At 43.6% G+C, this 27,371-nt stretch overlaps 1 protein-coding gene and 1 pseudogene across 1 annotated transcript in view; both read right to left on the reverse strand.

Annotated features, from left to right (window-relative positions):
• The window catches only part of LOC126273292 (uncharacterized), a 507,367-nt gene extending 489,532 nt beyond the window's left edge, over positions 1–17,835 (reverse strand). Inside the window, exons 1-2 of the mRNA XM_049976837.1 lie at positions 17,794–17,835; positions 17,414–17,667 (exon numbers count right to left, since the gene is read on the reverse strand). Of these exons, the coding sequence (XP_049832794.1) occupies positions 17,414–17,667; positions 17,794–17,835 (296 nt within the window). The remainder of the gene's footprint in view (positions 1–17,413; positions 17,668–17,793) is intronic.
• Positions 7,538–7,655, reverse strand: LOC126274388 (5S ribosomal RNA; annotated as a pseudogene).
• Positions 17,836–27,371: the final 9,536 nt, after the last annotated feature.

Consider the following 27,371-nt stretch of genomic DNA (forward strand, 5'->3'; position numbering starts at 1 on the left):
CCAAGTTAATTACACTGAAGTTCAGAGTGTAGCAGCCGGCCAGTGTGGCTGTGCGGTTCTAAGCGCTTCAGTTTGGAACCGCGTGACCGCTACGGTCGCACGTTCGAATCCTGCCTCGGGCATGGATGTGTGTGATGTCCTTAGATTGGTTAGGTTTAAGTAGTTCTAAGTTCTAGGGGACTGATGGCCTCAGAAGTTGAGTCCCATAGTTCTCAGAGCCATTTGAACCATTTTTTTTAGAGTGTAGCAGAGAAAACTACGTTTTCCAATCGAGTAGTCGTTAGACGTTTAGGGGCCGCGATACTTACCCTCCGTCAGATTACAGCGCATGTACCGCCGTTTTAGTAACTCTCTTGTTCTATCTCTTCTCCTTGCCCTTATAGCTTATGATGTAGAACAATTACCTGTCTCCCTTAACTGAAACTCTGCTCCTGGAACACCATCTGCATCTATCCCTACCACATCCAAAATACCTCCAGTACCCACACAACAAAGGAGTGTCACGAGAACGTTACTGTTCTCGAAATATAGATAAATGATCTGACAAATAACGTTTGTTGTGGTCACGAGTCACTCTGTTACATTTCTATACAAAGAGGTTATGGAGTTAGAAAATTGTGACGATATGCAGTTTGGTCGTGTTGAAGCGTTACGAATGTTAAACGTTGTTTAACTATACCTTGTCTGTGATGATCAGGTACATTTAGCTACATTTTTTCTGTGACTGGTTACCGTATTATGTAATTATTAAATAATTTTTCAACACGGAAGAAAGTATGCTTGATACTGGTTCATCTCGGGGCAATTACATCTGTAGACAAGTTAGATATTAGAATATCATAATATCAAAGTATTATTACGGGAAATATGAATCATTATCATAAGTCCAGAACTGTGAACGGAGAGGATTGTGAAAGTGAGTCACTATGGTTTTTTGAATGAAAATGACCATGACAACGGAAACACTGAACCATTACCCAAACCTAAAGGCAAAATAAACTGATGAGGCGGCTGTAGGAATGAGTTTTTTTACTTGAAAGAAGGGTCTTCTCACTCTTCATAGCGACAACCTGCTAATGTATTGGTCTCCTCTTCTATCATAAACCAATCTATTAGAAGTAAGTGTATTTCAGACTAGCTACTAATTTCCAAGAAAACTGTAATGGTTGTGGAAACATTCGCAACACCACAAATCAACCAGTGGAAAGAAGTAACTTCAGAAGAGCTGCTAGTGGTGTTGGCCGTGATTCTGGATAATAGCAGAGTGAAAACGAACACGTTACAAGGTTACGCGGCGGCAGATATCGTGTTCCTTACCGGAAACCAGTGTGAACAAAACTAATTTTAATTAGAGCTGCAAAATACTAGCAACCAGTTTTAATCCACAGAATTTTCTTTCATGACTGAATGAACACTATTTTGAATAAATTTTGTGTTATATGCTTTGATTTGTTAGAAACGTATAATGACTCTTGGGAACACCAATGATGGTGAATGTAAAAATGTTAAGGAACAATCTATGTACGATTCGATGTACTTTATGATTTAAAATACCGATATAATTTTTACTTGAGCCTGATTGCCTGAGCACGATGATAGCTTGATAGCTTGGACTTATTTGCAAGTTTTAGATTTGTGTCTTTCTGGAAACCCTCCTTCTCATATTGTCAGACAGAGGTTTGATTTTTTTTTTTTTTTTTTTGTTACAATCCACACTGATCAGTGAACTGAGCTAAATACAACCTCGGACGATGACCTCAGGTCCGAAGCTAGTACTGGTGCGATAACATCATTTCATAAAAATTTGTGGCTTGTTGCAGTGTTTCCTTCAGTGGAATTTACGAGAAAAGCTGCGGTGTCATCAAATAAAAATTGAAAAAATAATAAAAGACAGCAAGAAGTCTGATGAACAATTTTATTCGACTACACGCTGTAAACCAAGTATCTGACTGTTGGAAGAAACATAAAGTGTGAAGGAATGGCCTTCGATCAGTTATCGTTGATTCACGGTGCTTTCTGTCTGGTTTTAGAGCGGTCTGTCGCTTGCTTGGTGATTGAGAAACATTTGAAGGCCACTGGTAGCAAGCGTTCGGCTGGTACACCTTACGTGGAAATGGTATTGCTGAGAGAGCCGTTCGATATGCTCATCAACTTCTGACCTCAACGATATGTGGTATAATTTTTCTGTTAGCCTTTAATTTCTCTTAATAACTGCAATATAGCTCTTGTTTTTATATCTTACACCATCAGAAATGACAACATGGCAGTTATGTGCAGTATCTGAAATCTGTTATAAACAGGTCTCCCTTGCGCTACCTCTTTTTAATATAAGCTTAAGAAGGAAGATACTATTTAAGTCGGCTTTTTTTGTTACACATTTACGACGGTGTGCATCATCTTTTATTTCATATGTAAATACATGAAAAGTGCAAATAGTGCTGCGAAGAGGTATAACAGCAAACACCAGAGACAATATATTTATGCAGATGCCGCTCGGTGCAACACTGCCGCTGACTTCTTAATTGTTCTTAGTTTTTATGTAAGTGCTAAGCGTAATGAGCGACTCTGGCTTTAAGTGTACATGAAGGTAGACGTGTTCTACACTGGAGTATTTCTTGTTGATTGTCGTGCGCCATGTTAGGCATGTGAAAGAAATTTCGTATTTGAAGTGAAATGGCTAAATGAGCCCGTGATCTACCTGCACGGCGTAGATTTTGTTTCTGTGTATGTGTCGTGCTGAAGAATTTCACGGGGCGAAAAATGGCTGTGAGCACTATGGGACTTAACATCTGGGGTCATGATTCCCCTAGAACTTAGAACTCCTTATTACTAACTAACTTAAGGACAGCACACAATCCACACACGAGGCAGGATTCGAACCTGCGACTGTAACGGTTGCGAGATTCCAGACAGAAGCGCCTAGGACCGCTCGGCCACAGTGGCCGGCTCAGGGGGCGCAGCAACTTCCTGAGATCAACTTAAGAGTTGAAAGAAGTTCGTCAGTTAAGTGGAAACCGTGTGTTTAGTGTGAGAGAACAGGAGTTATATCTATACAGACAGATTATATAGCTCAATAATTCTTTCGATCGGCCTTAAAGATCGATAACTGCATCTTTATATTAGTTCAGAATTTTAAATTTGGACGTTCTTTGTAATTATCCGTGACTCATGGCAATGATTACTATCACTTGAAAGGCAGATTCGTACTCAACAACTACTTTAAATATCAAATCTGCCTAGCGGGGCCCTGGCTGCAGTGATATACTCTGTTATGAGTGACAAAGGTAGAGGTATGTGATGAACAGATTTGTATATAACTGATTTAATTTTGACATGCCGATGCGTCAGTCTCCTAGTCTGTGGCGTACTTGCCAGTTCATGAGAAATAATACTCTTATTGCTATTTTAAGACATATGGACGACTGGAGTGGCCGAGCGGTTCAAGGCGCTTCAGTCTGGAACCGCGCGACCGCTACGGTCGCAGGTTAGAATCCTGCCTCGGGCATGGATGTGTGTGATGTTCTTAGGTTAGTGAGGTTTAAGTAGTTCTAAGTTCTAGGGGACTGATGACCTCAGAAGTTAAGTCCCATAGTTCTCAGAGCCATTTTTTAAGACATGTGCAGTAACCTTTCTGTCGAGAAACCGGTTACGGAGAATAAAGGTTATTATTAGCGATCTTAGCAAAGAAGTTTATCTGCACTAAGTCAATTTCAGTTCCATTACTAATCCCCTCCATCGGTTTTACGGTACGTATGTGTCACTTGTCTGTTATACTGTTTCATTAACGCGATGACAGAAGCCGTTAGCCTGGAATTCGTGTTACGATCGACTAGCAGAGCAAGGAATTTCCTGCGATCCTTCACTGCTGACAGTCTCTTTTTCTCCAAACCGTGACTCATCGCTTTCGGCGCTACAACAACCGATTTCAGAAGTGGCGTTCAGCTATGCGTGTCGTTCCGGACTTTTTTCTCCGGTCGCCATGAGCAATCAGCAGCTGTTGTTTGAAATCGGTCCAAATCGCGCATTGTTCTGCGCAGGCGGGGACTGCATGACAAACACTTGGAAATTTCTCCACGACAAGCGGGCGAGCATTCCCCTGCGGTGAGCAACGGCGGAAGGGACGGCCAACACTGCCTGGCCCCAGTTACCCGCCACCACATCCACTCAGTCCTGTCGCGTTTCGACCAAAATGCTCTCCGAGACCTTTATTTTGTTCTCCACGTGTATTCCTGCCTAGCTGCAAAATCGCAGACGTGGCCCTTGCTTCTCTATTGTCGCTTCTGAATAATTAATAATATACTGTTTCTTATGTGAGTGCTAGTTCCTCAATGTACATGAGTAGCTCATTGAGTAGTAATTATTAAACTGAAAAAATCAAAATGGCTCAAATGGCTCTGAGCACTATGCGACTTAACTTCTGCGGTCATCAGTCGCGTAGAACTTAGAACTAGTTAAACCTAACTAACCTAAGGACATCACACACATCCATGCCCGAGGCAGGATTCGAACTTGCGACCGTAGCGGTCGCTCGACTCCAGGCTGTAGCGCCCAGAACCGCACGACCACGCCGGCCGACTGAAACATCAGCCCAAGGATCAGACACACCTGCGACCATTGTTACTGCTACTGGGTATGCTTTCCACACACTTGAGCAATATTCAGAGAGAGTCGTACAAGTGTTTTGTAACCATCCTCCTTTGAAAACTGCATTTAACTAGAACCCGACCAACGAGGTGAAGTAAAAAAAACCTAAAGTATCACTTGCCGCCCTATAAGGTTGAATCGGGCCGACCGACCGCCGTGTCGTCTTCTAACGGCATCGTTGGACGCGGTATGGAGGGGAGAGTGGTCAACAAACCGCTCTTCCGGTCGCTGTTGGGTTTCTTGACCTTGGAATCGCGACATTCGACCAAGCAGCTCCTCAGTTGACCTTCAAATCTGAGTGCATTTCGTTCCAGTATTCCCACCAAGGAAAAGTATGCAATTTTAATTACCTGCAAATGAGTCTATGTGATCCTTCATTCCAGGTCCCAACAAACTGCGACACCCGGATATTTGTGTAATTTTACTGATTTCACTTGTGACTCGATGACATTGCGGTCATAACATACCATATTTTGCATCTAGTGAAATGTAAAGTTTTACATTTTTCAACATGTAAAACTAATTGCCAGACACTGCACCACTCTGCAATTTTATCAAAAGGTTCAAACGGCTCCAAGCACTATGGGACTTAATATCTGAGGTCATCAGTCCCCTAGACTTAGAAAGACTTACAACTAAGGCCCTCACACACATTCTTGCCCGAGGCAGTATTCGAATCTGCGACCGTAGCAGTTGAGCGGTTCCGGACTGAAGCCCCTAACACCGCTCGGCCGGCTGTAACCTTATCAGTATCTGACCGAATATTTGAGCAGTTTTTTATGTTATATGGGCAGAGTACCAGCTCTGACAGGAACTTGTTTGGAGGGAAAGTGGTCCTATCCTTCACAAAGATATCCCTCTACCATCACGTTAATCAATTTTGGGATGCTTCAAATTTGGATAACCATACATGCATGAGAAACCTGCTTCTCATAGATGGGAATCCAGTTCCTTGCTAAGGCAGCGGTTCTTTCATTAAGGACAAACCTAATTTCCCTTCCCATCAAAATACGGATGAACTAATACTGTACCCCTAATGAACTGAGTATCAACAACGCGATAATCAATAACACTCTTCTGGCTGCTGTCTCCCGTCCGAAGAGCGGTTGGATACTTCTCTCAATGCTAGAGTATGTCGTGCAAAGCCTCTTCATTTCTGAGTAACCAAGCTACATCCGTTTGAACCTGCTTACTATATTCATGCCTCTATCTGCCTCTACAATTTTTACCTCCTACGCGCTTCTCTCTGTTACCAAACTTACTATTGGCTCAAACGGCTCTGAGCACTATGGGACTTCTGAGACCATCAGTCCCCTCGAACTTAGAACTACTTAAACCTAACTATCCTAAGGACATCACACACATCCATGCCCGAGGCAGGATTCGAACCTGCGACCGTAGCAGTCACGCGGTTCCAGACTGTAGCGTCGAGAACCGCTCGGCCACTCGGGCCGGGAAGAAGCTGACCCCTCAGAATGTGTCCTATCAACCGATCAACCGATCCCTTTTTTAGTCAGGTTGTACCACGAAAGGGGTCAGGGATTTTCTCTGCCTTGTGATGACTGGGTGTTGTGTGATGTCCTTAGGTTAGTTAGGTTTAAGTAGTTCTAAGTTCTAGGGGACTGATGACCATAGATGTTAAGTCCCATAGTGCTCAGAGCCATTTGAACCATTTTTTTGTACCACGAACTTCTTTTCTCCACACTTCTTTTCTCCACTGTTCGATTCAGTACCTCCCCATTTGTTATTCGATCTACCCATCTAATCTTCAGAACTCTTCTATAACAGCTTCTATTCTCTTCTTGTCTGATCGGCGTCTCGTCCATGTTTCACTTCTGTTCAAGGCTGCATTCCAGACTAACACCTTCAGAAAAAGACTTCCTAAGACTTAACTTGATCGTAGACGTTAACAGATACCTGTTTATAAGAAAAGCTTTTCCTGCTATTGCCAGCCTCAATTTTATATCGTCTCTACTTTGGCCGTCGTCAGTTATTTTACTACCCAAATGGAAAAAAACTCATCCATTGCCTTCAGTTTCTCTTTTCCTAGTCTAATTCGCTCTGCATCGACTGATTTAATTCGATTACGTTCCGTAACACAGTCGAACATATGGATGTTCTGAACGAAAGAAACTATACGTCATCAGATATGTCAGAAGACACTTCCTGCCGAATCATTACGTAATCCACTCACTCTTCACTCGCTAGTGATTGATGATAAGAATTTCGAAACAAGTATAGGAGCGAGATAGCAAGCGATTAGCACTGTAGACTCACATTCAGGAAGCCATTCAAAACCCTGGCCAGCCAGCCAAGTGCAAACACAGCGAACTGCACGGAGGTGCCTGACCAGCCAAATGAGGTTACGCCAACATCACGAAAAGATCTTCACGGAATACGCATCTTTCTGCAATTAACAAATAAGCTTCATTTACGAGGAAAATTATTTTCGATCGTCCCACGACTGTATCCATATGCTGTACTCTATTACGGACACCGAAATACATCGATTCAAATATCCACCTTTCCGCCATGCCTCTGCCACGTAGAGTTCACAGTTTTAAGAGCCATGTGGGGCGAGAAGATTTTGACGGGGTACTCGGACACTACAAGTAAGATGTAAGGAAGAGTGCATGCCATAATAGTAGATCGAAACAAACCTTAAACGCGTCATTTCACAGATATAAAAGCAGTACTCCGTCTTCGGGCCACAAGTGGTCCGTCGGCACCATCCGACCGCCGTATCATCCTCACTGAGGATGTGGATAGGAGGGGCGTGTGGTTAGCACACCGCTCTCCCGGTCGTTATGATGGTTATCTCTGACCAGAGCCGCTACTATTCTGTAGAGAAGCTCCTCCATTGGCATCACGTATCTGAGAGCACCCCAAAAAATGGCAACAGCGCACGGCGGCCCGGATGATCACCCATTCAAGTGCCGGCCACGCCCGACAGCGCTTAACTTCGGTGATCTGACGGGAACCGGTGTAGCCACTGCGGTAAGGCCGTTGCCACATATATAAAAGGAGAGCAGAAATATATACCTTCCTTTTCCTTCTAGTCACAAAACACCCAACTAGTTTCCCGTTTTTAATCATTCGAGTAACTTTTCGCCATGATTTTTTCATCCACCAAAAACTTCTCAACAAATGTGGAGCGACGATATTATTTCGCGACAATTCCACGATATTCTAGTTTAAGTCTCAATCAAGCACTTTTTGTTTTGTTTTATTTTTGTCGTTTGTGTTATACCTTTAGAATATGTCATAAGTAACAGCTTTCGGTGTGGTACTTCTTAAGCTCAGAAACAGCCTTTGCTTGTAACCTCTTAATAAGACACGTACATTTCATGAAATCTGATTATTACGATATTTTCATCAGGTAAAAGTTGCTACAGTGGTAACGCTTCGATTATTTTCCATGGAACTGGAACTCGTGAGTTCATGAGCTATACTGAAATAGAGGAAAGATACAGAGCGAACAACAGTTCCACTGAGAACCTTCGGAAGTTGTTCAGGGATACCTTCTCTTTTGGTACGAATGACCCACATTCTGTTGCCACTCGTTTCAAAATTTTGAATTTCGTTTGGTTTCTTGCCACGGTTAGCTTTGTATCTGTACTGCACTGAAAATAGCGTGCAACAGTGCAAATATCGACGGTACGCGCTGTGTTTCCTGTTTGGAGACAAACTCGTTACATTCAAACACGGTCCTGCTGTTCACAATAGTAATGCCCTCTTTCTTATCGCCTTGAAGCTTGTATTTAGTATCTTTCGGTTCTGCGTCGGCTTCGTTTTTCCGGCAGTGTTAATTGTACGTTAACAGATACACACGGCAGTATGAATAGGTTTACTGATGAAGAGTTGGCTAATATGCAGCTGGTGTATGAGTTCAATGAATGCATTCGAAGTGCGGTACACCGACACTATGTGTGCTATTCCCGCAGCGATGGCTACCACATAATATTCTTTTGTAACTACCGGCGGGTTGTTGTATTCTTCTATTTGTTGCACTTTTTGCTGGCCACATGTTACAGGCTTTTCAATGTTGCGAAACAAGGGTGATTGTGGAAACAAGCCGAAAAATGACTTAGAAGTTCGTGGCGCCCTCCATCGGTAATGCTGGAATTCAGTATTTTGCTGGTCCACTCTTAGCCTTGGTGATAGCATCCACTCGCGCAGGCACACGTTCAATCAGGTGCTGGAAGGTTTTTTGGTGGAATGGCAGCCCATTCTTCATGGTGCGCTGCACTGAGGAGAGGTATCGATGTCGGTCGGTGAGGCTTGGCACGATGTCGGCGTTCCAAAAAATCCTAAAGGTGTTCTGTAGGATTCAGGTCAGGGATCTGTGAAGGCCAGTCCATTACAGGGACGTTATTGTCGTGCAACCACTCAGCCACAGGCTGTGCATTATGAATAGGTGCTCGATCGTTTTGAAAGATGCAATCGTCATCTCCGAATTGCTCTTCGACAGTGGGAAGCAAGAAGGTGCTTATATGTAGGCCTCTGCTGCGATAGTGCCACGCAAAGCAACAAGGGGTGCAAACCCTCTCCATGAAAAGCACGACCACACCGTAACACCACAGCCTCCGAATTTTACTGTTCGTGCTACACACTCTGGCAAATCACGTTCACCGGGCATTCGCCATACCCACACCCTGCCATCGGATCGCCACTTTTTGTATCGTGATTTGATACTTCACACAACGTTTTTCCACTGTTCAATCGCCCAATGTTTACGCTCCTTACACCAAGCGAGGCGCCGTTTGGCGTAAACAGCGTGATGTATGGCTTATGAGTAGCCGCTCGACCATGAAATCCAAGTTTTCTCACCTCCCGCATAAATCTCATAGTACTTACAGTTGACCTGATGCAGTCTGGAATTCCTATGTGACGGTCTAGATAGATGTCTGCCTATTACACATTACGACCCTGTTCAACTGTCAGCGGTCTCTGTCAGTCAACAGAGGAGGTCAGCCTTCACGTTTCCACTTCACCATGACATCGCAAACAGAGGACTTAGGGATGTTTAGGAGTGTGGAAATGTCGCGTTTAGACGTTTGACACAAATGACACCCAATCACCTGACCACGTTCGAAGTCCGTGAGTTCTGTAGAGCCCCCCCCCCCCCCCCACCTCCCCCCATTCTGCTCTGTCACGATGTCTAATGGTTACTGAGGTCACTGATATGGAGTACCTGCCAGTAGGCGGCAGCACAAAGCACCTAATATGAAAAACGTATGTTTTTGTGGGTGTCCGGATACTTTTGATCACATAGTGTATCACCGGTATCAGCTTGTGGTGTTGAAATGAACAGCAGTTTTTAACAACTGAAGTAGATGGCAGTAACAGCTGTTAAAAGGTCAAGACTTACAACTGTTGCAGGTGTTAAGAACTGGAACAATTTTCTGCTGTCAATATGTCGCAAAAGTTCCTGAGCGCACCCAGATATAATATATTAATCAAATACGCTTAATACGAATCGGAGCGTTATCCACAGTGACCTTGCAGTCCATAGTAAGTGAAACTACAAGGACAAGAAGAGTTAAAACAATTATAGAGTAGAGTTCAAGTGGCAATTGCTTCTCGGCGGTATTTGACGTTCAGTAATATTTCTTCCTCCTGATGTTTCGCCAGCATGAACAGCTTGCATTTGTAGGGGTTTCGTAGCTTCAACTACTGTGGTAGTTTGTGCTCTAACGTATGTGTACATTTTTGCACTGTAACATATTTGTCAAGTTGCATGGTCATCGCCACAGAGTGCTAACTGAAGGAGGCCCAGTTCAATTCCCGACCGGGTCTGAGATTTTTCCCCTCTCTGGAACTGGATGTAGTGTTGTCCTCAAGTTCGTATCGTCATAATTGCCATTACACTATTAAGACGGATGTATCTGCATGCTCTGAAAACCAATACCTTAAAAAAAATTGGCACGCTTAGTAATTCTTGACTGGCTATATTTCAGCCTGATTTAGTAGTTCTCTTCAGGGATGTCTGTCACGACCCTACATTTCAATTTAGTCACCACTGTTTTCGCCCCCTGGAGGAATCCATGCATTGTTAACACATGGTGTTCCCTCTACCCTGTTTAGACACACGTTATGTTTATCTCAATGCTTTCCTGAGTGTGACGTGTATAATGTCCTTCTGCGTACGTAAGGCTTAAGTTTCATCGAAGTTTACATGTGTACAATATAACTGAAAAGGAGTTCAGCCACAGATCACCTTTAACATTTGTCCTAGTAGACGATTTCTCTCGAGTTGCTCAATTTTAGAGCGAAACTATTGTTTAGTTTTGCCATTCTACACGGAAAAAGGGAATATGATACACAGATGCTACTACTGGGCCATACTTATCTTTTGCCAACGTAAAAAAAATATATATATATCGATGTTTTGAGAGGGTTTGATGAGGCTAAACTCCGAAATGTAAGGATCTTATACCACAGAAATCACAGACAAAGAACTTAAAACATACCCATAGCTTACCTGGCGTTAATACCCACAAGTCTGATAGGCTCGGCCGCATGCTTAGACTGCACAGTTAACACGAGTTCCAAACCACTAAAAATATCAGAGAAACCGACAGTAGTATGTCCAAAGAAATCACCCTGTAGTTTACACATCTGTCGAAACAATGGTAAACCTATATCTGGATGAGTTCATCCCGAGTGGGACCCCATTGTCTTAGCTTATTGCACCAGCTTGCTCTGTACATGTACCAGTCTTCCAAAACCGTATTTTTAAGATTCATAGTATACACGTGCCCCGTGTTATTTTTACTTTTTATTTAGATTAAGGAAACGTTGTTATTTCAATCGTGCCAAGTTAATGTGACACAACTAGACCTGCAATGAATCAAGAGGATTAAAAGTAGCAACGGAAATAAAACATGAGCAAAGTAAATAGAATACGAACACCACCTGGCTTACGCCTGCATGCCGGCCGCTGTGGCCGAGCAGTTCTAGGCGCTTCAGTCTGAACCGCGCGACCGTTACGATCGTAGCTTCGAATCCTGCCTCGGGCATAGATGTGTGCGATGTCCTTACGTTAGTTAGGTTTAAGTAGTTCTAAGTTTTAGGGAACTGATGACCTCAGATCTTAAGTCCCATAGTTCTCAGAGCCATTTCAACCATTTGTTTTACGCGTGCACGTCCACATATAATAATAATAATAATAATAATAATAATAATAATATGTCAGTAGAAATTAATGTTGTCAGTCATGCTCCCACCCGCGCTCACACTGTTCCTATTAGTGTGAAACAAAACCCTTCTCTCCTTTCACGTTTCTTCGTGTTCCGGTGGCATCTGAATGTTAAGCCGATAGCGAAATTAATGTCTCAAATGAAATCTCTGACAAGGGCAAAGAATATCGATAAACGACGAGCAGAAGTGCGATGGTCTCAACCACGGTTTGTGTCATGGTTTATGTCCTTGGAGGAAAATACTACGTTACAGTAGATGCTACAGACGAAGCGAATATTTTTCGAAATACTGTTACACGCAAAGGAGGCAAACACTTTAAATGCGTCTCATTTCATAACTTAGTGATAAGGGAATAGGACCACCGATAATGTCGTTGCAACAAGTGGAAATTAGCTTCTAATTGCAGTAGAATAAGGTAGTGCAGGCAACTATTTCTTTCATAAAGTTTCTGTCTTCCACAGTCCCACAGTGACGACACGATAGTTGCTTTGGTCGCATTCACGCTGAAAGCTACGTGGCGCAGTGGAATAAGCTTCCTTGGGGCGCAAAGTTCAAATCCCCCCAGCAACCGACATTCTTTTTCTCCGTAAGTTTCTTAAACCGCTTACGACGAATGCTGGGATAATCTCTCTGAAAATAACACGACTGATTTCGAATCACAAATCTGTCCATACGGGCTTTTGCTCCTTTTTTAATGACTTCGTATTCGACAGGACGTTAAACCCATAACTTCATTCATTTCCCACTTATTTTCTATAGATGGCAACTGTGTACTTCACCCTTCTCACCAATATTAAAGACTGTTAACGAAAGTCAGTGATGTCGCTGCCAAACTACCACAGGAGTTCAGAACAACTATCTGAACTGAGTTTCCAGTTATTATGGTGTAAGCGATATTTTATTTTCATTTCACATCGTTTCTGTAAGTAAACTATTGACGTAGTGCCATATTTTCACAAACAGATATCCTACGGATACCCCCCCCCCCCTTAAAGGTAAAAAAAGTACGCTGTTTGGTATCCACTGACCTCGCTATTGACATCGCGCAAACATACTTAAGGTAAAGCTAAAATCTCATACATTATTTTGAGAGGGGTGTTTACATTTATACGGTGCAAGTCGACGAGTTTCTGTCGAAAGGGGCAAATACGTGAATAACCTGACAGAACTGACGATTCAGCAGAAATGTGTTCCGATATAATTTTTGGTATAACGAAACAAGAAAATCTATATATCAGTGCTGGACTAACTTATCTTACACCAGTTCTTTTTGTGTCCGTGCACAAGATGGTGGAAAATAGCGTGTGCATTTCAACCGTAAATATTCTAATAAAATTAGACTCTAGCGTAGCTACCGTTGTATAACGCTCGACGTCAGTCTACAGCAAAGGAAAGTTTCCAGAGAATTGTTGCGTGGTTAGAAAGTGGAAAGGAAGTATACTGTATTACTATAACATCTAACACTGTGTTGTCATATGCGGCAGGGATCAGTTATTACTTGACCTCTGCCGAGAGTAGTTTTGTGTAATACATATACCTGTGATAAAGTATTTCAGTCTCTAGACAAACGAGTATTCATTATTCAAATAACGTCAAAATAATGTAAAAAAATTACATCCGTGGCACAAGACCATCATCAACTTTAAAAAAAATATGGTAGATAAAGAGTCCTAATATATTTTCAAGTTCGATGTCATTTATTTTTGTCAAGGGATATAGTTTGTGTACCAATTGCTTAATATTCCTATTTTAATGGTCCTCGAAAGTTACTAGTTGAATCTACTTGATGATAACATGATAAGAAATTTGAAATATCTCTTCCGCCTACGCATTCGGTAAATAACTGAGAATTTTCAAGAATAATAATTTTATGCTATAGAATTGGAGAGGGAAAATCAAAACTTTATCTCAGCCACCATAAAAGATATGCAAACAACGAAATACTAAAATTTAATATGAAACTACAGGAGAAATCTGAAGACGTAAAACACTAGATTCGTCATTAAAATACAAGAGTTATTTCAATGTATCACGCTAAAGCGCTGTCGTACTACGACGAATTCAATATTGGCAAAAATGATTAGATAAATTCAGAATGACTTAGATATCTTTGCCAACCTTGGTAGTTTACATTGATGAAAAATTTCCAGACAAATCTAAAAAATCTGGAACTTTCGTTCGTACACATACTGTTTACATCATCCTAAAGTTGGATTAGATCACACTCTACCAAAGCTGTTGTGATTACGACAGCTAGTAAAAGACCACTGTAACCGATATACCTGAATGGTCAATATTTCACTTCATATAATATAATCTTATGGAATTTAATTACTGAAGAGTCTTTTCCAACCTGCCAAAGGTGTATTTGTGTGAGTCAAAGTTACACATATAAACCTTTGATGGTACTCTTCAAGAGCAGAGTGTTCTGTAATTTTATTCGGGACGCATAAAGACTGAATAATACCAATAAAACACGCACTTTCAGTACAATACTTTTTGAGATTCGATAATCGATATGAGACAATAATAACATCTGAAGCGCGTGTTGGGGAACCAATGCACGTTCCTTAGCATCTGTCTGTGGACAATACAAATGGAAAAAAAGTCGGAGAAGCTTTGCGACGCGCAGTAGCGGGAAGCATAGGGCTCACTTAGTCGCCTCTGGTAAATCAGAGCTTACAAAAGCTCTTTATAATTCGTTGGTTTTGGAGGGTTATCTGTCATCTAACCCATCAGCCCGTAGTATGTGACGGTAATCGGTCAACACTTACTGGTGCAATATAATTTGAAACTAAAGCTTAATAAGACATATGAATATGGAAAATTACAACAGAGCGAACGTTTGTGTCTGTGGGTAAATGTAAATTTACATAGAAGTTGAGCGAATGTGACCGCAGGAAGAGGTCATATTGGCTCGAACTCACATGCGGCCTTATCATACCATAGCACCGCTACAACTTATCACAATCGTCAGTCCATTTCGGACGTTTAGGTTGTAACGATTCAGTGTAGAACATACGCATAGTTGTTGTGAATACTCTTAAGCAACTGGTGTTAATCGACTAAGAAGATCGCCTACAAAACATTCGTGTTGTCGGTTACTGAGAATTATTCGTCAGTCTGTGGCTCCTCACCAGCTCTAATTAACGATTGGGAGAAAGATGTTTCTGAGAAGAGTTTCTGGATTTGTCAAGTTTTTTATATTTCTTATTTTCTTTCTATTTATTCGTTTATTGTGATCAGGTAATGAGCGTCACGGAAAGCCGAGAGAGGAGTTATGTAAAAGTTTCACCGGTAAAATTTCAGAAATGGAGTAAGATTAGGTTGTGACGTCCTGTTGATCGAAATTCAAAGGGTGCACGAGACGAACAGCATATTACTTCATGCCTCGCATGGTATCTTTTAGGGTAACGATATGGAAGGCGTACCATTCTAGAAATATAACACGCCGGATTTGGCACAAACTATATTTATTTTGTACTACATTTTGTGGTGACATCAAAGGAAGTCTCAAGACATTAAAAACAAGAGAATGTTTTGGTCTGTAATTACAGACGTTCATCGCAATAAATAAGCGAACGGATAAACAAGAAAATTATTTAAAATCTACGAGCGACATAGATATTTTCTGTAATGTAGTACTAGTCAGTTTAGACAAGAGAGGGAGGCATAATGGATTCATCCAAGCTGAAGGTTTACTATCCAGAACAGAAGCATGACATAGAAACTATGGTTCGGAACTTTCAATATGAGATTAATTAAATCGTGAAAGTGAAGAGAATAATTTATTTTCGTGTACCAAACATAAGACAGAACATAAAAATGTATCCGAACATTGATTTAATGCACGAGTCCTCTTAGATCACTGCTTGCAATCTTTATCACCTCTCGAGAGTGGAGGTTGAAAAATGTTATAATTTAACCACTTTAAGGCAAACCTATACGATCCGTCTATTAAAGACACAATGTTACAAACGTTTATACAGGTATTTTAAGATAAATGAGATACATTTTCCTACTTCTTTATTTAGTTGTATCCGAGTTGAAACAATTGCTTCAATTTACATCGTTCATAAACAGCAATCAATTGTACATTATAATGAGTGCTAAGATGATAATATTCAGATGTGTGACGGTGAAAAATGACAGCAACGGAAAAAGAGATTTCGCATTTAGGTAGAAATATGTGTGCTAAGTGCCGCAATTACAGGCAAATCAAAATGAATGGTGATTGTAAACAATGAGCCTTCATTTAGTAGTAAATTATGGTCAACTCCACGTAATGACATTACATATGAAAAGTACGGAATTTATCGGCAGGAAATGAAGTAAAAGTCTGTTGAGCTCAAGCAAGAACAGCGCAGGGAGAGTACACAGGCCTACCCGCGGCCGGTGACCACGCGCTATTTATATCGCGCCTGGGCGGTATGGCGCACCTGGAGCCAAGAAGAAAAAAACAAATAAAGCAAGAATTGTGGCTAGTGAAGCATAAAGAATTGCAAGGCGGCCCGCCATTAGCCGGACTGCTGGCACTCTGGCAGCGGGCCGCGTCCGCCTTTCGGCGGCGTTCTCACCAATCATAACGGGCTCGGGATATCAATATCATAAGCGCGCTCTTATTGGTCGGCCGGGCGCCCACGGCCCCTCCCGCTGTATCATATCATAAGCCGCTGTTATTGGTCGAGCAGGCTGGGCGCCACACAATATGCTTGTGGGTGTGTGTGTAAGAGAGAGCACGTGTGTGTGTGTGTGTGTGTGTGTGTGTGTTGCTAGCCGAGCGCCGCGGCGGCATCCGTCTCTCCCTTGTCCGTCCGACGCCTACCCACGCCCTCCGCCTTCCCCGCTTCGTTCCGTCTCAGACCCCGGATCAATACGCCACGAGGCCTTAGTTTCTTTTTTAGAGTAGCCCCGGCCTCAATATCCCCCACCCCATTCGCGCCAGCCTGCCCGCTGCCCTCACCGCTATACACAGCACAATACAGCGCCGTCATCTCTCCTTTTCTTTCCCTTTCCGTGTCCGCCGGCCAGCTTCTCTGTCTCTCACTCCCCTTCTCTCTCTCTGTCTCTACATCATTCCCTCACCGTTTCCCATTTTCTCTCTCTGTCTCTCTCTCTCTCTCCACGCTCGTCCACTCTCCCTCACCGCCCTGCTCCCCTCACATCTCCTCTCCACTCCCTTACCGTTTCTCTCTCACTCTCTCTCCCTCTTCTTCCTTCCCTTCGCGGGCAGCGGCCGGCGCCGGAGCAGTTATGTAGTTCGGCGTTTTGGCCGCAGGTGCCGCCAGGGGCGCGCCGCGGCCGTGACGTTTCATATTCTATAACGCGATTGGCCGCGGGGAAAGGCACGGCGGGAGAGGGGAGTAAGGGGAGGCACGGACGCTGCAGCGTCGCGGCGCCCGGTGTCTGCCGGCCGCGTAGGGGGGGGAAGCAAAACGCTGAGGGGCGGCACGGAACACTGGAGGGGTAATATCGGGCGTGCTGCAGTTATCATAACGCCGCCGCCGCCGGCGCGGCAGATGCGTACGCACGCGTGCAGCGCTCAGACGCTCTGCGGCGGGCTTACCTTGCGGACGGGCGTTGCGTTCTGCGGCGGGGAGCGGCGCCGCTGTGGCTTCGGCGGCGGCGGCGTCCGCCCGGCGACTGGCGGCGGCCGCGACGGAAAAACGGGTGCCGGCCCGGCTGATCCCCCTTAATTTGCGTGCCGGGGCTGGCCGGCAGCGCTGGCGGAGGCGGCGGCGGCGCGTCGACTGTGCTGTCTTCCCGGCGGAGCTCTCTGGCCGCCGCCGCCGCCCCCGCGCGCCGCTGCAGCCGCCGCCGCTGCCACCACAGTGGCGCTGCGCGCAGACACTGCACTTAGCGCGCCAATTAAAACTGCTGCGGCAGGCGCCTCGCAACTCTCTTCCCGCACGCTATCCTACTCGCCCCTGCTCATGAAATGGTTACCCCGACAGCTTGGACCTTCACAGACACATACACACAAGGCATAAAAACTATAACAGTTTTCCGCTGATCGCCTTGTACCGTATCCAGCCGATGCACCTACATATGCGTCTGTCTACCGCAAATTATGTGTGGCGGAGGGTGCGTATGTACCAACATCCTCACTTCCCTTTTCCTATTCCAGACCCGGATTACGAATTATTTAGCACAATCCTTGACAGCGACCTCCCCTTTTTTTAATTAAGATCATGTCTCTGAAAAGCCGTTTCACGTATGACTGAGTCGAAACAAGGTTCCTGAAGTACACGTTGCTTCAGAATTGTAGAGATCTTTCGGAGAGCCTGGCATGACGAAATTATTTCAATCGGTACGCAAGATATATGGGCTAGTCATAAAACCCCCAGACTTCAAGAAAAATGTAATTAGGCGGCCGGGGTAGCCGAGCGGTCCTAGGTGCTACAGTCTGGAACCGCGTGACTGCTACGGTCGCAGGTTCGAATCCTGCTTCGGGCATGGATGTGTATGATGTCCTTAGGTTACTTAGGTTTAAGTAGTTCTAAGTTCGAGGGGACTGATGACCTCAGAAGTTAAGTCCCATAGTGCTCAGACCCATTTGAACCATTTGAACCAATAATGTAATTATACCCATTCCACAAAAGGCAGCTCCTCGCAGGTGTCAGCATTATAGAGCCATAAGTTTAATTAGTCGTGTTGACAGAACATTGCCAAACATTATTTGCAGAAAAATTGAGAAACAGATGGATAGCAGCCTCGTAGAAATTCAGTTAGGGTTCCGTAAAAATGTAGGACAAGAAGAAAGAGTAACTTATATTTATGGCATTTGTAGATTTCAAAACTAGAGTGGAGCATTGTACGAACGTGAGACTTGGATGACAAACAGTTCAGTCAAGGAGAGAAAAGTTTTGAAATGTGACGCTCCAAAAGAATGTTAAAGAGTAGGCGGTTGGTTGATTGATTGATTTTGGGGAGGGGACCAAACAGCGAGGTCATCGCTCCCATCGGGTTAGGGAAGGATGGGGAAGGAAGTCGGCCATGCCGTTTCAAAGGAACCATCCCGCATTTTCCTCGAGCTATTTAAGGAAATCGCCGAAAACCTAAATCAGGATTGCCGGAGACGTGTTCGACCCGTCGTCCTCCCGAATACGAGTCCATTGTGACAACCACTCCGCCACCTCGCTCGGTAAAGAGTAGATGGGTGAAGTTCCTAATGAACGAACCGGCACTGAATCAAGCTGGGGAGAAAAGGTTTTCATTACACAACTTGACTGAAGCAATGGATACGTTGATAAGACACATACAGAGGCATTAAGTAATAACTAATTTGATAATGGAGGGAAATATAAGTGGTACCATTCTAGAAGGAAACACAAGTCTTGATTGAATACATGGGGAAGTTTTAGATAGCTGTGGAGTGCAGTAGTTACACAGAAAGGAAGAAATTTGGACAAGATGAAGTTATTTGCTCTTAAAGAATACTGGTCATCTAATGCCCGTGTTCAATGCTGGTCATCGCAGTGTAACACACATAAGATCTGATTAGATAGTTCGCAACTATAAAGCTTTCATCGTTTATACCTTCTGTTTGTATGTCTAATCTTGGCCATTCAACAGAATGCCAAACTAGAGTCTACTCTACATTTCAACTTTTATATTAATTTCATCGCTCTACAAAATACGTATTTTACTGAACAATAAAAACTGTTTCTGCGTCAGTCACGTGTTCATTTTGCCAATACGCGTTTCGATGGTTCAGACCATTATCTTCAGGTGGAGACTTGTTTATTTACATAGTTGGTGTTAGTGAAGAATAATAGTAGACCAGGTGCAGTGTAGGTTATGTTGCATCTTTTGATAATGATAAAGATTGTTTATTTAGAAAAGTTACATCTAAGGTTAAGACCATGAATTTCTGACCTCAGATGTGCATTTTCTATATAAACAATTTTTATCGCTAGCAAAAGAGGCAACATCACGTACACTGCCCTCAGTCTGGTACTGTGAGAAGACGTCTGTGTTCTTCACCAACACCAGCTACGTAAGTAAGCAAGTTTGCACCTGAAGATAAGGATGTGAACCATCGAAACGCATACTGGCAAAATAAGGAAGTCACTGTCGCAGTAGGTGTTTTATTTGTATTTATCAACAGTCGCAGCCTCTTAATGTCGTCCCTTGTGGAAGAAATTTTCATGCTTTAGTGTTCTCATATCCTGTAAGCAGCGTCTGTAAATTAACAACTTTACTGTTATACTATATTTGAAATTAAAATTTTTTTTATCGCTAGCAAAAGAGGCAACATCACGTACACTGCCCTCAGTCTGGTACTGTGAGAAGACGTCTGTGTTCTTCACCAACACCAGCTACGTAAGTAAGCAAGTTTCCACCTGAAGATAAGGATGTGAACCATCGAAACGCATTCTGGCAAAATAAGGAAGTCACTGTCGCAGTAGGTGTTTTATTTGTATTTATCAACAGTCGCAGCCTCTTAATGTCGTCCCTTGTGGAAGAAATTTTCATGCTTTAGTGTTCTCATATCCTGTAAGCAGCGTCTGTAAATTAACAACTTTACTGTTATACTATATTTGAAATTAAAATTTTCCTTACTTATGTGAAGCTGCGTAACGTTTTGCAAATGTTGAGCTTGTGTGTAGCCACAAAACATAGAATGGTGCTTGTTAAAGCAGTTTCCTGAAAATTTAACATCTACATCGTGAAGTTGCCAAAATGTGCAAACTTCAAAATGTATAAAACAAGTAAAAGACGAATTCGTCGCAGAGAAATTAACACAGTCTTTCATGTTTCATTAACTTTAAAATCATTTAACCTACGTTTGCACTAAGGTTAAAGGGAAAAAGGTCCCTCTTAAGTTTACCCAACTTTGAACGAAATACGTTTTGTTCAGCTTAGGGTACAAAACCAATAGCGATTACCAAACGAAGCACTATCGGGAAAGAGCCATTTGAATATTGATTTGTATTAGATCCGAAACCGTTAATTGTTTGATCTAAATAAAATATTTTAAACCTCTCTGTGATTGGTACCTGATTTAAATACCATAGCAACTGTTCTCATAACGTCCACTTTCGACAAGATAGTACCGCATTACGTTTTACTTCTATCCCTGTGAAAGGGTTGGTTGCTTTGGACGATTCCCGGCCTAGGAGTCTCCGAACTTACCCATTCGTCTGGGTGTGTACACTGATTAATGCACTCCCATCCACAAAAAAGTACACAGAAACTGTAGCTGGCTAGCGGTTTAGAACAGAGGGAAAAACTACTTCTTTGTATCGAAAATTATGGAAAAGGCCACGTTAATTGCTCAACGCTGTTACAGGCCTACATAAGGGACTAATTTTGATGCGAAGGTAAATAGGGAAGAAACAAAGCAAATAAATGTTAACCCAAGCATCAAACAACGCTGCCCTTTATTACTTGCGTTATTTGACTATTGTATTAATGACATCATTCATAAACTGAAAAAATAGTCTCTCTCATGTGATAAAGAACTATTAAAGAAGGTATGACTCTTTTCGAACGACCAAGTAATTATAACAGCTGCAGAAGATTATTTAGAAAAGTTAGTCTTCCCACTGGGTTTAATAGCAAAATTTTAAATTATACGTAATCATCGGGAAAAGAACCGACAAGAGCAAAAACCTTGAATAGGTTCAAATGGCTCTGAGCACTATGGGACTTAACTTCTGAGGTCATCAGCCCCCTAGAACATAGAACTACTTAGACCTAACTAACCTAAGGACATCACACACATCCATGCCCGAGGCAGGATTCGAACCTGCGACCGTAGCAGCAGCGCGGTTCCGGACTGAAGAGCCTAGAACTGCTCGACCACCTCGGCCAGCCTCTTGAACAGGGAAGAGATCTGCACTGAAGGTCAACGCCTTTAAGGACATTGGCTAAGTTTGTGTTGGGCAATTACATTGCCATTGGCTCCAAAGTTAAATGCGAGGATCGTTCAATAAGCAATTTTTTTTTTGAAGCCATTAATTAATATACATAGACAAACGTCCTTGTTGGTGCTTCACATTTGATGTTTGTTCTGTAAGCCGGTGAAGTTCCGAACCGTTCTGGAAGGTGCCAGAGCCGTTGTACAGTGTCAAAATGGCGTCTACATACAATTCACGTTACAAGCAGCTTGCTGTTATCTAAATCTTGAGTGCAGAAAAAGAAACCGTGGTGAAAATCGATAAACGTTTGTGTGCAGTGGATGGCGATGTTGCAGATGACAGGAGTACAGTTAGGCGATGGGCAAAGAAAGTTACAGCCTCAAGAAATGCATTAACAGAGCTTCATGATCAACCACGCTCGGGACGCCCTGTCACAGCCACGTTAAGACTCTGAATTAAGTCAAGAACAGTTTCAGACGTGCTCTATCGGACAAGAATCCAGCAGAAATCTTGCTCCAACACGATAATGCACACCCAGGGACAAGTCTGAGACCCTGGAAGACATCGCCAAATTGGGATTGGACATCATTGCTTCATCGACCCTACAGGCCAGACCTTCAGACTTCCATCTCTTTGGGCCGCTGGAAGATTCTCTACAGGGAACACACTTTGACGATGGCGAGAGGGTCAGTCAAGCAGTGAAAGCATTGCAACTCCTACACAACAAGAGCTGTTACCAGCAGGGAATACATGCTCTTCCACTTTTGCTTACGGCCATGGAACGTGATGGAGACTACATAAATAGGACATGGACAAGGCATGTAGATGTATATTGTCACCAAATTCTGACTCTTAACAATAAATATGTTCTGAGAAATAAATGTGGGACATTACTTATTGAACGACCGTCGTAATTCTCTATCTTACGCTATTCAATTAAACCTTAGATGGTGAAGCCAGTATAGAATTCATAGAACCATTGTAGTCTCTACAATATTTTACGGAGCAGTGTATTAGACCCTGACAGAAAACTATTAACGAAAAATCAGGGCAGCGGAAATGAGATGTCTACAGTCAACTTTAGGATACCCGAGCGCCGAGATCTGGTGTGAAGAGTGTAGTCAAAGAAACTGAAACTTGCTGACACTCAGGAGCCAAGACAACGGAGCAGAGGGGAATGGGGAGTATTCTAGGAACAATGGAAGCTGCAGACGAAGAAATCAATGGGATAAGCAACTGTGAAAAACGACAGATTGTCATGACCCCTTGGAAGCCGGCCGGGGTATCCGAGCGCTTCTACGCGCTACAGTCTGGAACCGCGCGACCGCTACGATCGCAGGTTCCAGTACTGCCTCGGGTATGGATGTGTGTGATGTCCTGAGGTCAGTTAGGTTTAAGTAGTTCTAAGTTCTAGGGGACTGATGACCTCAGAAGTTAAGTCAATAGTGCTCAGAGCCGTTTGAATTTGAGTTCACTCCAGAGAGTATCGTGACTGAACTTATTAATGAGTGGCCTAAGCTTCCAGCAATACGAGTATACAGACAACATACACAGGTACATTGCCAATATTGATACAATTGAAAATAATAACATAAATTTATTAAATAGCACTTTTACATTACATGTCAGTATACATTAAGGCAACTGAAACCATTTAAAATAAAGAAAATATATACAGTTTCATATTGCTTCCTACGAGATATCGACATAGTGAGACGTCATCACAAGAATACAAAAAGAGACGGCTGAAATATGTCCGCCAAAGAATCTTTCTGAAACAATCTACAGTGTGGTCAGAAACAGTCTGTAAAGCTTGTAAGGGTTTTACGGGTTAGAATGAGCCAAAAAATAATTGTTAAGAAAGAAATTCGATACATTACGACGTTTCCGAGTTAATTAGCTTTGAAGTTAGCTGGTCAGGATGTCGCGCGCAAAGTAAAGCGGCCCGCCAGAGACGGTGTCGCCAAACGCGGTGTAAAACCGAACAAGAGAGCGACATAGGACGGTAGTAAGGATCGAACTCGAGCCAAATGCTGAGTGGTCTCGTGCGCTATGATTACGCTATGAGAAAAATTGTTTCGGTGGGCTAACTTTGATACTACACTCCTGGAAATTGAAATAAGAACACCGTGAATTCATTGTCCCAGGAAGGGGGAACTTTATTGACACATTCCTGGGGTCAGATACATCACATGATCACACTGACAGAACCACAGGCACATAGACACAGGCAATAGAGCATGCACAATGTCGGCATTAGTACAGTGTATATCCACCTTTCGCAGCAATGCAGGCTGCTATTCTCCCATGGAGACGATCGTAGAGATGCTGGATGTAGTCCTGTGGAACGGATTGCCATGCCATTTCCACCTGGCGCCTCAGTTGGACCAGCGTTCGTGCAGGACGTGCAGACCGCGTGAGACGACGCTTCATCCAGTCCCAAACATGCTCAATGGGGGACAGATCTGGAGATCTTGCTGGCCAGGGTAGTTGACTTACACCTTCTAGAGCACGTTGGGTGGCACGGGATACATGCGGACATGCATTGTCCTGTTGGAACAGCAAGTTCCCTTGCCGGTCTAGGAATGGTAGAACGATGGGTTCGATGACGGTGTGGATGTACCGTGTACTATTCATTGTCCCCTCGACGATCACCAGAGGTGTACGGCCAGTGTCGGAGATCGCTCCCCACACCATGATGCCGGGTGTTGTCCCTGTGTGCCTCGGTCGTATGCAGTCCTGATTGTGGCGCTCACCTGCACGGCGCCAAACACGCATACGACCATCATTGGCACCAAGGCAAAAGCGACTCTCATCGCTGAAGACGACACGTCTCCATTCGTCCCTCCATTCACGCCTGTCGCGACACCACTGGAGGAGGGCTGCACGATGTTGGGGCGTGAGCGGAAGACGGCCTAACGGTGTGCGGGACCGTAGCCCAGCCTCATGGAGACGGTTGCGAATGGTCCTCGCCGATACCCCAGGAGCAACAGTGTCCCTAATTTGCTGGGAAGTGGCGGTGCGTAGGATCCTACGGTCTTGGCGTGCATCCGTGCGTCGCTGCGGTCCGGTCCCAGGTCGACGGGCACGTGCACCTTCCGCCGACCACTGGCGACAACTTCGATGTACTGTGGAGACCTCACGCCCCACGTGTTGAGCAATTCGGCGGTACGTCCACCCGGCCTCCCGCATGCCCATTATACGCCCTCGCTCAAAGTCCGTCAACTGCACATACGGTTCAAGTCCACGCTGTCGCGGCATGCTACCAGTGTTAAAGACTGCGATGGAGCTCCGTATGCCACGGCAAACTGGCTGACACTGACGGCGGCGGTGCACAAATGCTGCGCAGCTAGCGCCATTCGACGGCCAACACCGCGGTTCCTGGTGTGTCCGCTGTGCCGTGCGTGTGATCATTGCTTGTACAGCCCTCTCACAGTGTCCGGAGCAAGTATGGTGGGTCTGACACACCGGTGTCAATGTGTTCTTTTTTCCATTTCCAGGAGTGTATATATTGAAACGTCGCCTTAGAAAAATTTATGAATTACTGTACTGATAAACCTCGAACATTATTTGATTTTCAAACAGCTGAGCAGAACTGAACGTGCTCAGACGTTTCTCTCTTTACCTATTCTGATCAACACTAAACTGACACACAATATTTTTAGCGCAACGCAATCTGACTTTGAAAAAACCCTACAAAAGAATGGCTCTGACTAAAAATAACCTATACCTTTCATGAATCACTTACCTCACAAAAATATTCATTACTCGAACTACTGAAATACAGCGAGCGCCAATACTGTCAACTAAATAAAAGATTATAACAACTGAAGTCACTAACTATTGATAGGCATAGTTATCCAATGAAAGCTTTTGATAAAGAACAAACAATGTATTTACCTTAATAGTGTTCAAAGGTCATAATACATATATCAGGTCATGACATCCAGTCTTATAAATTTACAGTCTCTGATAGACATACGTCCAGACCATCCGCTTTCAAAACTTCGCCATTCTCTCCCCACATGCACCACTGCTGGCGGCTCACCTCCAACTCCGCAACGCTACGCGCTGTTAACAGCCAACTGCCCAACACCACAATAGCAAATTCCAACAATGCAAACCAGCCACACACTGCACAGAGCACAGTCAGTGATTTTCATATAGAGCGCTATATGGCGTTACCAATATAAAAACCTAAACAGCCTACTTACATCTAAACGGCCTACTTACATAGCCCCCATGCTCCCCACAAAAAATTTTACAAATTGTTTTGAGCAGTGGCCAATACAACTTTAAATTTTTTTATAATTACAATAACAAAGATATCAAGTGCACACACTTATTGATACAATGTTGGTCAAAAGCTAAAATTTTCTCACAGTCCATAAAGACAGTCCTGATCATTGATCACAGTATTAATTGCAGTGTTTTTTTCTCAAAGTCTGACTAGTAAAAGAAAATGCACACGGAAGTAGTGGATTTCCATGCAGACTTGAAGAAGTAGTGTTGTCCTTCCAACGGAAAAACAGGGCTGACTCTTGACATGCAGACAGGTAATGGTCCACAACAGAGCAAACCCACAGCAGAGTCAGTCGAAATTGAAGACTATTGGTAGGTAGGTCATCACAGAGCAGACCCACTGTAGTCCTGGTAGAGATTATGGTATTGGTGAGTCATCAAAGTCATTATATATATATATATATATATATATATATCAGTTCATGACATCCAGTCTTAAAAAATATACTGTCTCTGATGGTCACACGTCCAGATCATCCACTCTCAAAATCCCGCCATCTCTCTCCCCACATCCACCACTGCTGGCGGCTCACCTCCAACTGCGCAACGCTACGCGCTGTTAACAGCCAACTGCCCAACACTACAATAGCAAATTCCAACAATGCAAACCAGCCACACACTGCACAGAGCACAGTCAGTGATTTTCATATAGAGCGCTACGTGGCGTTACCAATATAAAAACCTAAACAGCCTACTTACATCTAAACAGCCTACTTACAATATGAAGGTAGTATCTATTCCCGAAAGAACAGATACCATTGACGACCGTGTAGCTTCTCTCGAATGAAGTGATGGTTAAATCGACACCCTAGCTGCAAACAGGCGTTGATATACACCATTGAGGACATGTTGAAAATGTGTACCCCGACCGGGACTCGAGCCCGGTATCTCCTGCTTACATGGCAGACGCTCTATCCACCCGAGCCACCGAGAGCAGAGACGATAGTGTGCCTGCAGAGACTTATCCCATGCACGCTCCCTGTGAGACCCACATTCCCAACATGTCCACACCACTACATTCGTAGTGCGCCTAATAGATGTTTGCCCATTATACTCATTACTCGTGGCAGGTTAATCTACCAAGTCCCGTACGGATTGGGGCACGGCGTGTGCGTTCGCACAAGAAGGTCAACGGCCACATAGCCATATTTTAACTATACAGGATGGTCCATTGATAGTGACCGGGCCACATACCTCACGAAATAAACATCAAACGAAAAAACTACAAAGAGCGAAACTTGTCTAGCTTGAAGGGGGAAACCAGATGGCACTATGGTTGGCCCGCTAGATGGCGCTATCATAGGCCAAACGAATATCAACTGCGTTTTTTTTAATAGGAACTCCCATTTTTTATTA

The sequence above is a fragment of the Schistocerca gregaria genome, chromosome 5 (assembly GCF_023897955.1).
Source record: "Schistocerca gregaria isolate iqSchGreg1 chromosome 5, iqSchGreg1.2, whole genome shotgun sequence".
Classification (NCBI taxonomy): Eukaryota; Metazoa; Arthropoda; class Insecta; order Orthoptera; family Acrididae; genus Schistocerca; species Schistocerca gregaria.